Genomic DNA, 12,023 nt, shown 5'->3' with positions numbered 1-12,023 from the left:
GGTTGGGAGGTGGGCTCCTGCTCGATGCCAGAGTTCGTCTCTCGTGGACACTTGCTGCCCATCTGCCAGTGGGCTGTCCTGCCCTGTGGTTCCCTTGCAGCAGAGTCTCGAGTGTGGTCTGAACTCAGCTCCTTTGGTCACCTCTTTTCCCTGGGGTCCCTTGACCCTCCTTCCTGTCAGGGCTGGGTGGGGTCGAGGAGGTGGCTGTGGGGTGGGATAAGCTCCCTCCCACCCCCCAGAGCCCTTGGGAGAAGGAGGTGGGACAGTTGTGACCTGCTGTGTCCTGCAAGCCAGGTGCTGGTCGGGGGCGCCAGTTGGAGCCCCCCTGGGTCCCTCAGCCCCCAAGTGCTGTCTCTCCTAGTACCTTCCCCAGACTTGGTGCCATCCTGGCTTCCTCACCATCCTTGTGGGTATCTTAGGGCAAATCCTTTCCTCTCTACAATATTTCCCATTTTAATGAGGAGTATTATGGTTTCTCACAGTTTTGACTGTAATTTAAATTTTCCGGGTCTCATCACCTTGAACAAACCAGTTCTCCTTTTACCGAACTGGTAAAACGCCGACCCTGGCCCCCCCCCCCCCCCCCCCCCCCCCCCGCGATGTGTCTGTTCCTCACGGGTACGTGTTCGTCCGGGAGCCTTGGATGCTGAGGGCAGCACCTTTCTCACGCCCCAGGAGAGCCAGGCCATCCCCCTTGTGTCTGTAGCCAGCGTGGCCGCTGCAAAGGTCAAGAGGCAGATGTCCAGTGGCCCTGAGGAGCGGCTGGAGCGGTCCCTGCGGCCCCAGGAGTCCTGCGACCCAGGTACTTACCTCCCTCCCGAGTCCAGGCCTCCTTTCCCCACGCTGGCCTCTGGTCGCACGCTGTCTCCCTGTCTCTGCTGAGGGACTTGTCCCCAGGGAGAAGGTGTTTGGGGAGTAGGTTCTGAGTTTTGTGCTCTGACCATGCTGCTCTGAGATCTAAAGAGGGGCCTTGATTTGGGGAAAGAAACTGACCACTAAGGTTCCTTGGCCAGGAGCCCCCTCCAGGTAATGTGGAACATGCAGTCACACTAACTCTTTTTGTTTTGTTATTTTTTAATATATATTTGTTGATTTCAGAGAGAGGAAGGGAGAGAGAAACATCAATGATGGGAGTCATTGATTAGCTGCCTCTGGCACACCCCTAACTGGTGATCGAGCCCACGACCTGGGCATGTGCCCTGACCAGGAATCTAACCGTGATCTCCTGGATCCTAGGTCGATGCTCAACCACTGAGCCATGCCGGCCGGGCCACACTAACATGTTTAATACAAGTGGCTGATGGTATGGAAATTCAGTGAAGCCGTGTTGCTCAGGGTCCTTCCTGGAAAGTTGTGTGGGCTCACTCACCTGAGGGGCCAGTGGCTGCTGAGGCTGGCCAGGCTCATCCAGGTGTGCCCAGGGGGCTCCCTCGAATGGGAGTCGCACTGAGAAGGGCACCATGGCTTCCACCTGGGGCAGGAGCCAACCTTCAAGGTGCTCGACCGGCAGCAAGGAACTGGCCAGTTAAGGGAGACCCTGGCGACGGGGCAGAGCAGGGCCTGGGTCTGGGGCTTTCCCTTGTTCATCAGTCGCCTGGGCAGGTGGACACAGGTGATGGGCAGGCAGGTGCAGGTGATGAGATTGTGGCCTGGGGGGCAGGTGTGCTTAGGCTGTCCCGGGGCCTGAGACAGGTGGTTTGTGCTGCTGTGGGGCCAGAGACCCCGCCTCATGCCCATGTCCTCCCCGCAGACCATGGGGGCAGCCGGGTAGCCCCCTCTGGGCCTCTACTGAAGAGGAGTCACTCTGTCCCACTGCCTTCTGTCCATGAGGAGATCTCAGATGAGCTCAGCCAGGCCCAGGCTGGCGACCAGGGTGCTCCGGCTCCACCAGGTAAGGAGCAGGTGACACGGGAGCAGAGTTCCCTCCCCTCCAGCTGCTGAAAGGTCAGGACACGCCTGACATGTGGGTGGAGGGCCCTGCGTCTGTGGGGAGAGTGCCCAGCTTGTGCCTGGTAGCCTGGGAGGCAGACCTAGCGGCCAAATTTGTAGTATCTGGGGCTAGATTGGCTGACACTGGAACTTTGCCCATTTGGAAGGCACAACTGCTTGGCAGTGTCGCTCTAGGAATTGAGTCTCATCCATGGTCCATGGGTATCGGGGGTGCCCAGCGGGCCCTCGCCACCAGCATGGTCCTGAGTCTCCCTTCTGTCTGCAGGTGCCACCTCTGATCTGCGGATGGCCTGTGACCGTGCCAGGGTCCCCCTGCATGCAGAGGAGTGCCCCAAGGGCGCCGGGGCCAGCAAGGTGGGTGGTGCCCTCCTCGCACCCCCTTCGGCTCTCCCTGCCCTGCACTGGTGGCCCCACATCCCTTCCTTGCCCGTCCCTCTGACCGCCTGTCCCTTCTCGTCTCAAGTCCAAGAAGAGCGTGATTGTCGCCGAGACCCCCTCTGCTGTCTTCCACTACGCCGACTGCAAGTCGGAGGAGACCGTCACCAGCACGAACACAGACGCCATCTTCAGAGCTGCCAAGAAGGACCTGCTGACCCTGATGAAGCTGGACGTAGGTGCCCTGGCCCCCGGCCCCGTCTCCCGGCTGCGCCGAGGTGGGCGGGCCTCTGACTCCCGCGGGCTCCTGTCTTCACGGCACCCACCCTTTCGGGCGGCGTGTCCCAGGGCCCAGGGCCACAGCCCCTGCCTGAGGCGGGACCTGCTGTGTGCGGGGCTCGGGGTGGCCTCATCCTCGCCGTGCACAGCTGCCTGCTGGGGACAGGGAAGGGCCACTGGTCACTTCTGTCCAGCAGACGGGACGCCAGGACACTGGTGAGGGTTAAAGTGACCGCTCCCGGCCAGGCCTCCGTCCCATGCACGTGTCTGACCCTCTCCCCCTCACCTGTTTTTATAAATACGTTTTTATTGATTTTAGAGAGAGGAAGGGAGAGGGAGACAGAGGTGGAAGCGTCAATGATGAGAGTCATTGATCGGCTGCCTCCTGCAGGCCCCCGACTGCGGTCCAGCCCGCAGCCCAGGCACGTGCCCCGCCCGGGAATCCATCTGGCCACCTCTTGGTTCCTGGGTCGATGCTCAACCCCTGAGCCACGCCGGCCGGTCCTTCTGGGCCCTGTTCTCACTGTTTGTCCCTCACGGGCCCACAGCTCTACAGCCCTCCCCCTGTGGTGCCCATCCTTCCTGTGCCAACACTGCCACTTGGGTGTCCATGAGCGGCAGTCTGCTCTGGGGTCCACTCCGCCTCCGTGGGTCCTGTGCAGCCTCCACTCAGCGCGTTTCTCTGGGCTCCTGTGTTGATGCCACGTTTCTGTCTTCAGGACCCTTCGCTGCTAGACGGCCGGGTGACGTTTCTTCACGTCCCAGGGGGCACAGTGGTATCCAGGCAGGGAGACCAGGTGAGTGGAAGGCCGAGGTTGGGGGGGGTCATGGGGCACCCAGCGCTGTAGGGAACCCTCCGGACACACGATGCGGGGCGTCTTGCCACTGTCCCCAGAAAGGCTCCTTCCCTGGGGCTTGTCCCCCTCATGGGGTGGGTGCGTATCTGCTCTCGCATGTGTGCACACGCGTACCTGCTGGTCTCCCTCGCAGTCAGGAGAAAACCGTGTTCTCCGTCCTCGAACACAGATGAGATGAAAATAGTTTTTTCCCTACGTGAGTCTCATTCCTGCTTCTGAGAGACACACCAAACGGTGTGAGAGCGGGTGCTGGGGTGAGAGCGGGAGCTGGGGTGAGAGCGGTGCTGGGGTGAGAGCCGGGTGCTGTGGGTGAGAGCGGTGCTGGGGTGAGAGCCGGGTGCTGGGGTGAGAGTGGTGCTGGGGTGAGAGCGGTGCTGGGGTGAGAGCGGTGCTGGGGTGAGAGCGGGAGCTGGGGTGAGAGCCGGGTGCTGGGGTGAGAGCGGTGCTGGGGTGAGAGCGGTGCTGGGGTGAGAGCCGGGTGCTGGGGTGAGAGCGGTGCTGGGGTGAGAGCGGTGCTGGGGTGAGAGCGGGAGCTGGGGTGAGAGCCGGATGCTGTGGGTGAGAGCGGTGCTGGGGTGAGAGCGGTGCTGGGGTGAGAGCGGTGCTGGGGTGAGAGCCGGGTGCTGTGGGTGAGAGCGGGTGCTGGGGTGAGAGCCGGGTGCTGGGGTGAGAGCGGTGCTGGGGTGAGAGCGGTGCTGGGGTGAGAGCGGTGCTGGGGTGAGAGCGGTGCTGGGGTGAGAGCCGGGTGCTGGGGTGAGAGCGGTGCTGGGGTGAGAGCGGTGCTGGGGTGAGAGCGGTGCTGGGGTGAGAGCGGGAGCTGGGGTGAGAGCCGGGTGCTGGGGTGAGAGCGGTGCTGGGGTGAGAGCGGTGCTGGGGTGAGAGCGGGAGCTGGGGTGAGAGCGGGTGCTGGGGTGAGAGCCGGATGCTGTGGGTGAGAGCGGTGCTGGGGTGAGAGCGGTGCTGGGGTGAGAGCCGGGTGCTGTGGGTGAGAGCGGGTGCTGGGGTGAGAGCGGTGCTGGGGTGAGAGCGGGTGCTGGGGTGAGAGCCGGGTGCTGGGGTGAGAGCGGTGCTGGGGTGAGAGCGGTGCTGGGGTGAGAGCCGGATGCTGTGGGTGAGAGCGGTGCTGGGGTGAGAGCCGGGTGCTCCGGGCGAGAGAGCCGGTGCTCTGGTCGCTCTGCCTTCAGAGCGGCCTGGCTGGCACAGCAGCCCACGCCTGAGACCTGCTCCCTGGGCCCCTCACGCTCTGCAGGGGCATCGCCCACACCCAGGTGACACAGCAGTTGGCAGGGGCTGAGCCCGGCGAGGTGTGGACGTGGAGGACTGCCCACGCGCAGGGCAGCGGGGGGTGTCGGACGCCGGGGGCTGAGCCGACCTGGGCCGCGGCCTGTCTTGTCAGGACGTGAACGTCATCTTCGTGGTCTCGGGGCTGCTGCACGTGTACCAGCGGAAGATCGACAGCGAGGAGGACAGCTGCCTGTTCGTCACGCGCCCCGGGGAGGTGGTGGGCCAGCTGGCCGTGCTCACCGGCGAGCCCCTCATCTTCACCATCAGGGCCAACAGGGACTGCAGCTTCCTGTCCATCTCCAAGGCGCACTTCTACGAGTGAGCCCCCCGTCACGCCCGCCTCCTGCTCCGCCTCGCGGGGCCCGCTGGCTCTGGTGGCACCTGCGTTTTGCAAGGGCCGTGGCTGTGGTGGGGCCCACGCCGGGCGCTTTCCAGGCCCTGCCCCTGCTCTGCTCCTACTTGAGGAGAGGTGTTTTGGGGAGAAGGGCAGGACGGGGGGAGAGGGAATGGCAGGAAGGGGTGTCATGCTGCGGGGCGGCCGCCACACCTTCAGCCTCCGGAAGCCGAGGCAAACTGGGCTGCTTCTCAGGCCAGCCAGTCCCCTGGGCCCCATGGAAATCCTGGCCGTCCCCCCAGCCCCCCAGGCCCCGCGCCCGGACGTGTGAGCAGCCTGCTGGGGAGCGTGGCCTGGTGCCTCTGTGTCCTCGTGTCTGTGTGTGTCTGTGTGTCCATGTGTGTCCCCCAGTCTGTGTGTCCGTGTGTCTGCGTATGTCCTTGAGCATGTCTGTCTGTGTGTCTGTCCGTGTGTGCCCTGAGTCTGTGTGTCCGTGTGTCTGCGTATGTCCTTGAGCATGTCTGTCTGTGTGTCTGTCCGTGTGTGTCCCCGAGTCTGTGTGTCCGTGTGTCTGCGTATGTCCTTGAGCATGTCTGTCTGTGTGTCTGTCCGTGTGTGTCCCCGAGTCTGTGTGTCCGTGTGTCTGCGTATGTCCTTGAGCATGTCTGTCTGTGTGTCTGTCCGTGTGTGTCCCCGAGTCTGTGTGTCCGTGTGTCTGCGTATGTCCTTGAGCATGTCTGTCTGTGTGTCTGTCCGTGTGTGTGCCCTGAGTCTGTGTCCGTGTGTCTGCGTATGTCCTTGAGCATGTCTGTCTGTGTGTCTGTCCGTGTGTGTCCCCGAGTCCTCCTGTGCGCTCCCAGCATGAGTCCCTGACGCGGCAGCTCCTGCCCTGCGCCCGCCGGGCTGCTCTCCCGAGGGTCCTCCTGCGCCTGGGGTGTCATGCCCCGGATCGCGTCTCCCCACCTCCCTCAAGCTCTGGCTCCTGTGTCTCTGCTGTCAGACTTTACCCTGGGCTGTCGCAGGGGTTTCCCCATAGGCCTCAGAGCAGAGCTCCAGGTCCCCAGTCTGCTCGGCTCCCGCCTTTGTCACCTTAGTGACTGTCACTACAGCCACCCACTGCTCGGGCTGCATCCCCGCGTCGCCCAGTCCAGCCCCTTGCAGCCCTCGAGCTGTTCCCCACCCGCACGGCTGCCTCCACAGGACAGCGGGGCCCCGGGTTCTGCTCTCACCCTCAGCAGCCTGTTGACAGGGCAGCCAGGGAGGCAGGTCGATCAGGTGCCCACAGGCCTCTCTCTGCCCTGCCCCTCCACATCCCACCCCATCTTTGTGGCACATCATGGGGCAGGGACCCTGCCACCCATGGCTGGGATGGGCCTCACGCGTGGTCTGTGCCCCATGGGGTGGTGACAGCTGAGAGGGGCCTCACAGGCTCTCCCGAAGCCGCCGGCCGCTGGGCACACGGGGCAGATGGAGCAGGTGGCATCTGGGCTCTGTCCCGGCCCCTGGCCCGTCTGCGTCACCTGCTGAGTGGGAGTCGCGGTTTGACGCGTGGGGGGGTGCAGGTCCTGTGCACTCGCAGGTGCCGTGGCTGAGGGGGGAACGGGCTGGTGGGCTCGGCCGTAGTGACTCTGGGCCCTCGGCAGAATCATGCGGAAGCAGCCGACCGTGGTCCTGGGCGTGGCGCACACGGTGGTGAAGCGCATGTCGTCCTTCGTGCGGCAGATCGACTTCGCCCTGGACTGGATGGAGGTGGAGGCCGGGCGCGCCGTGTACAGGTGGGCGCGGGGCGCGGGGCACAGGGCTGCGGGAGGGGGTGAGATATGGAGACCCAGGGGCTTCACGTGACCGGCTGCTGGGCTTGGGCTCAGCTCACCTGCACGCAGTGGGCACAGCAAACCCGTACCTGCCTTGGAAACGGCCCCAGCGGGAGAGGGCACAGCGGCGTTTGTGATGTGCTTCTGCTCCCTACCCCCTGTGACCTCGGGGTGTCCCTGGCTCCCCAGTGACGGCTGGGTTCAGACCTGGGTCATAGCTGTCAGCTTTCCTTAGCTATTAAAAATCGAAATTAAGGAAATTTTAAACGTTTCATCATTTATCTAAAAATCACCGTGGACCTGTTACACGCTGGAGACCTATTTTTTCATGGAAAAGAACTGCGTTTCCCAAACTAAAATAATTTAGTGAGAAGACTGGATTACTTCTTTTTTTCCTACATTGGGTGGCCGAGGGCTCCTGGCCGGTGCCCTGCCCACTCCCAGCGCCCCGTCCCTGCAGGCAGGGGGACAAGTCGGACTGCACCTACATCGTCCTCAGTGGCCGTCTGCGCTCAGTGATCCGCAAGGACGACCTCAAAAAGCGCCTGGCCGGGGAGTACGGCCGCGGAGACCTCATCGGAGTGGTAGGGCTGGGTGCCATCCACTGGGTGCTGCCCTTAGCTGGGTGAGGGAGGGAGCCCTCAACATGGCATGGGGAGGGGGCAAGGCCCCCGCGGTTTTCAGTTTTCTGAGGCGGGTTTGCCTGCTTCCAGCCTGGGCTGCAGCACTGGTGGAATCCAAGGGTCAGAGGTCTCCGGGGGCAACTGGCAGGGGTGGGGCCCTGCCCCAGGAGACTGCGTGTAGAACCAGGCCCTGGCTGTGGGTAACTGGCTGTCTGGGGTGCTGGGGCCCTTTGGCCTCTGGCAGGTGGGGTGCCCCCAGGAGCTCCCGCCGAGGCATCCTCCACTGGCCGGGGGCCTGTTTCTCACCTGCACGCCACCTTCAGGAAGTGCTGCGGGGTTCTGCCCTCTGGTTTGGGGTGCAGGGCAGTGAGGGAGAGTGGTGTGGCCCCAGCACCCCAGCTTCTCTTCCTCAGGTGGAGACGCTCACCCACCAGCCCAGAGCGACCACGGTGCACGCAGTCCGGGACTCGGAGCTGGCCAAGCTTCCGGCAGGAGCCCTGACGTCCATCAAGCGCAGGTACCCTCAGGTAAGGGCTCTGGGCGGGGCGCGTGGGGAGGCAGGGCGTCCGCACTGTGTGAGTACCGTAATACTCCAGACATTAGCAAGCCAGCTATAAAACGTGTGTCTCGTTCAAGGAATGCTAGTCCAGTGTTGGGAGGCTACTAAAATATGATCAGTTACGGCGAAAATTAAGAGAGATGCTGTGGCTCTGTCGAGGCACACGTGACGGAGTCCAGCCGTTTCTGATAAACACTAAATGAAACAGGAGCGAAAGGAGACCTCTCAGGTCTAACAGACTGTTTATTCCGAAAACAACGTCAGCTGAAACAAATAGTTAAAACACTGAAGCCGCTGGCATGCGCTCTGCCTGGCGGGAGGGTGCAGCATGGAGGCCTGGCTGCGCCCCGTGGGGCCAGGTCTGTTCCACCCCACGGCAGGGCTTCCCACGGGAAACCAGGAGCCGCCATCCCCAAGTGACTGACGGGCGGGCGCGAAGATGGACACACTGGACAAAGGGACAGCGCATGTCCGGGTCCAGATAGTGGGATGGCGAGAGGTTTCGTCACACTGACCAGACTCCTGGCCCGTCACCCACCGTGGCCTGGAGCCGTGTACAGCCTGCTGGCTTTGGGACACGGATCCAAGGTACTTCTTGGTTTGAAGTGTCATTGGGGCTGTTCCTTCTCTGCCCAGGTTGTGACTCGGCTGATTCACCTCTTGGGAGAGAAGATCCTGGGCAGCCTCCAGCAGGGAGCAGCGGCTGGTGAGCCCCCCACCCCACCCCACCCACGCTCCCCAGCACCGGGCTCCGCCTCCCGGCTGCCCCAGGACCGTCCCCTTCACCTGCAGCAGACCTGCTCCGCCTCCAGCCCAGCCGCCGCCTCAGCGCAGCCCCCCGGAGCCTGGGCCCCCCAGGGCTCTCAGCTCCTCGGTTCCCCTTGTTGGCTTCAAGTTTCTCCTCTGCACTTGTCACCACCCGACAGCCGCTCGACGTCGCGTGTCTCTAGTCAGTGGTGGTTGACCGTGTCCTGCACCAGCATGTGAGCTGCAGGAGGGCAGGGCTCTGTCTGCACTCTCACCGTGGAGACCCTGGCACAGTATCGAATGTGGGGGGGACGAGTGGAGGGCTGCGCAGACGTGCCCCTGGAGGCGGCAGGGGGTGGCGGGTGTCAATCTCGCTAGAGGGACTCATCCCGGGCAGTTACACCCGCAAAGAGCCTGTCTCCAAGTGAGGCCCCATTCTGAGGTTCTGGGAGATGTTGAGGTTCTGGGAGATGTTGAGGTTCTGGGAGATGCTGAGGTTCTGGGAGATGCTGAGGTTCTGGGAGATGCTGAGGTGCTGGGAGATGCTGTTCAACTCACGGTGTGTCTGTTTCGTTGCACTCTTAACCAACCTGTACGGTTGTGTCTGAAGCGAGTTTCTTGTAGGAAGCACAGACTTGGGCTGTTTCCTTCTGACAATCTGTGTCTTTTTATTTGTGTTTAGCCCACTTACGTTTGATGTAATTATTCATGTTAGGAGTCACGTCTGTCACTTTTTTACTTCCTTTCTGTTCCCCCTCTTTTTTAGTCTAATTCCACTCTCCTCTTTTCGGTTACTTGAGACTTTCTGATGTTCCGTCTTTGCTAACCTGCGGTGATTTCTCTTCACGGGGCACTTCCAGTACTTGCTCCCCGGACCGCAGTGCCCATACCCAACCTGTCCTGTCTCTCACGCCAACATCGTGTCACTTTGGTGCAGGGTGGACACTTGTCGCTGCTTGGTCACGTCCTTAGGTGTGGCTGTTACGTGTCACCTCTGCGGCCCTGGCTAGGGGCTCGGTGGAGTGTCGTCCTGTGCACTGAAAGGTCATGGGTTTGATTCCCATTTAGGGCAAATACCTAGGTTGTGTGTTCAGTCCCCCGTCAGGTATGTATGGGAGGCAGCCGAGCCATGTTTCTCACGTTGATGTTTCTCTCACCCTCTCCCTCTCTCTCAAGTCGGTTTTAAAAAACATATCAGGTGAGGGTTAAAAAAGAAGTGACCTCTGCGTGCGTTGAAAAGCCCTTGCGCAGCGTTAGGCCTTTTGCTTTTACCCGTCAGGGGTGTTGAAAGCTCGGGGACGAGTGCCTGACGTCCGCCACTGTCCCCTCACCTGGGCCCCAGGCTCGTCCTCAGCAGCCTCCTCTCTGACGCAGCTCTGCTCTTAGTGGCTGTTGAAGAGCAGGCCTGCTGGCCACAAGGTCACCTGCCTTCGCCCAGCTTCCCCACCGGTGCCTCCCCTTTGTCCTGGAGACATTTCCTGCGGTTCTGTACAGGTGCCCCTGCCTTCCCAGCTCCAGAGCTGCTGACGGGGACCCTCCTGCAGGCGGACGGGGCATCGCAGCTCTGCCTGTGGTCAGAGCCTTTTTAGAAATTTGATTTTGGAGCCTCTGGGTGTTGATTTCTTTGGATTTATCCTGTTGGGAGTTTGCCCGTCTTCCTAGACTTGTATCTTGAATCTGTGGGTTTGTATGTTTCCCCAATTTGGGGGGTTTTCGGCCTTTTTTCTTCAAATATTCTTTGGCCCTGCGCGCTCTGCTCCCCTGGAATCCCAGTGACAGCGTCAGACCCTTGCTGGTGTCCCAGAGGCTCTGGGCATCGTCCATCTTCACCTCTCCCCCCGCTGTTCACGGGGACCAGTTTCTTCCGATCTGTCTTCAGGGTCATTGGCTGTTTCCTCATTGTGATCCCGCTCTCCAGCCCACCCAGAGGGCGTTTTGGCAGGAGGGGCAGCACGCAGGGCAGGGGAGGGGGAGCCCTGGTTCCCGACTCTCGTCCTGGCTGCTTGTGCCACGGTGTCCTCACAGAGGTGCTGACCCCTCAGGCCCACCCATGACCCTGTGCTTCCAGGTCACCAGTTTGGGCTCCACTCTACCGGCAGCAAGTGGGACTCGGGGAATCCTGCCAGCAACCTGTCCACGGTGGCCATCATGCCCGTGTCGGAAGACGTGCCCCTCACCGCCTTTGCCCTGGAGCTCCGGCACGCCCTCAGCGCCATCGGTAAGCCTGGCTCTTGGCTGGGGTCTGGCCAGACCCTCCTCCCGCCTGGGCCCTCCCAGGTTCTTCTGCACCTGCAGGTGGTGGCGCCTTTGAGGCCGAGCCCTGGGGGAGCTGCGGAGGGGACTGCACGCGGGCAGCAGCCCATCCCTCCATAGGGTTGGCATCAGTCACATGGCGGGCAGCTCCCAGGAGCCTGGGGGCAGACAACCCCCCACCTCCACCTCACGCCGAGCACACCGCAGGGGCTGGGGTGCAGCCAGCAGCATCAAACGCCCTTGGCTGGGGCCAGGAAGCTTCGGTAGCGTTTCCAAATTCCTGAAAGCTATTAAAACGTTAGGGCTCAGGAGCAAGAAGCAAAGTTCCCGAGAACCCTTAGAATCCCCAAGTCAGGATGTGTTCTTATTGCTAACATGTTGTGCGTCTGTGTACAGTTGTGAGTGTCCGCCATGGCAGTTAGCACAGCGCCCTGCCCCACCCACCAGGAGGTGCTTTCCCACAGCAACAGGCTTCTTTCTTTTTTATAATTTACTTTTTATTAAGTTTATTGGGGTTTCTATATTACGAGGTCTGTATATTACGCTGTGTGCCCACCACCCAAAGTTAAATCACCTTCTGTCACCGCTGGAGGTGACACCATTGGAGTCAGCGCTGTGTGTCTCCAGGGCCCCTCGGAGGCAGGCCTTTGCAGACACCCTCGGGAGAGCTCTGACATTAGTGCAGGATGAGAAGGAAGCCCCCAGCGTCCGTCGCTCCTGCTGCGACACCAGACTCCGGGTCCCCTCAGCCCGGGGCCTGGGGCTGGTCCTGGGCAGCCCTCAGATGGTGCCCTGTCTCGGCTTCTGTCCCAACTTCTGTCCCGAGCCCCCGCAGCCCTTCCCTGGATTCTGTCACCCACCTTGCTGGTTGATCAGGCCCTGACAACTTTGTCTGTGGCTCTAAGATGCCGCAGATGGAAGGCGCTTGCTGATTTCAGACACAGATGT

At 61.8% G+C, this 12,023-nt stretch overlaps 1 protein-coding gene across 4 annotated transcripts in view; it reads left to right on the top strand.

The window, feature by feature from the left end:
* The window catches only part of PNPLA7 (patatin like domain 7, lysophospholipase), a 31,525-nt gene that overhangs the window by 10,354 nt on the left and 9,148 nt on the right, over nucleotides 1-12,023 (top strand). For all 4 annotated transcript variants that reach the window (XM_081151782.1, XM_081151784.1, XM_081151781.1 and 1 more), the window contains 11 exons: nucleotides 676-802; nucleotides 1,751-1,891; nucleotides 2,216-2,304; nucleotides 2,414-2,560; nucleotides 3,324-3,401; nucleotides 4,858-5,063; nucleotides 6,723-6,854; nucleotides 7,354-7,477; nucleotides 7,930-8,043; nucleotides 8,712-8,781; nucleotides 10,891-11,040. In XM_081151782.1, coding sequence (XP_081007908.1) covers nucleotides 676-802; nucleotides 1,751-1,891; nucleotides 2,216-2,304; nucleotides 2,414-2,560; nucleotides 3,324-3,401; nucleotides 4,858-5,063; nucleotides 6,723-6,854; nucleotides 7,354-7,477; nucleotides 7,930-8,043; nucleotides 8,712-8,781; nucleotides 10,891-11,040 — 1,378 coding nt within the window. The remainder of the gene's footprint in view (nucleotides 1-675; nucleotides 803-1,750; nucleotides 1,892-2,215; nucleotides 2,305-2,413; nucleotides 2,561-3,323; nucleotides 3,402-4,857; nucleotides 5,064-6,722; nucleotides 6,855-7,353; nucleotides 7,478-7,929; nucleotides 8,044-8,711; nucleotides 8,782-10,890; nucleotides 11,041-12,023) is intronic.

Source organism: Miniopterus schreibersii, assembly GCF_964146895.1.
Source record: "Miniopterus schreibersii genome assembly, chromosome: 11".
Taxonomy (NCBI): domain Eukaryota; kingdom Metazoa; phylum Chordata; class Mammalia; order Chiroptera; family Miniopteridae; genus Miniopterus; species Miniopterus schreibersii.
The sequence above is the reverse complement of the archived record's forward strand: the minus strand, read 5'-3'. Positions and strand labels throughout refer to the sequence as shown.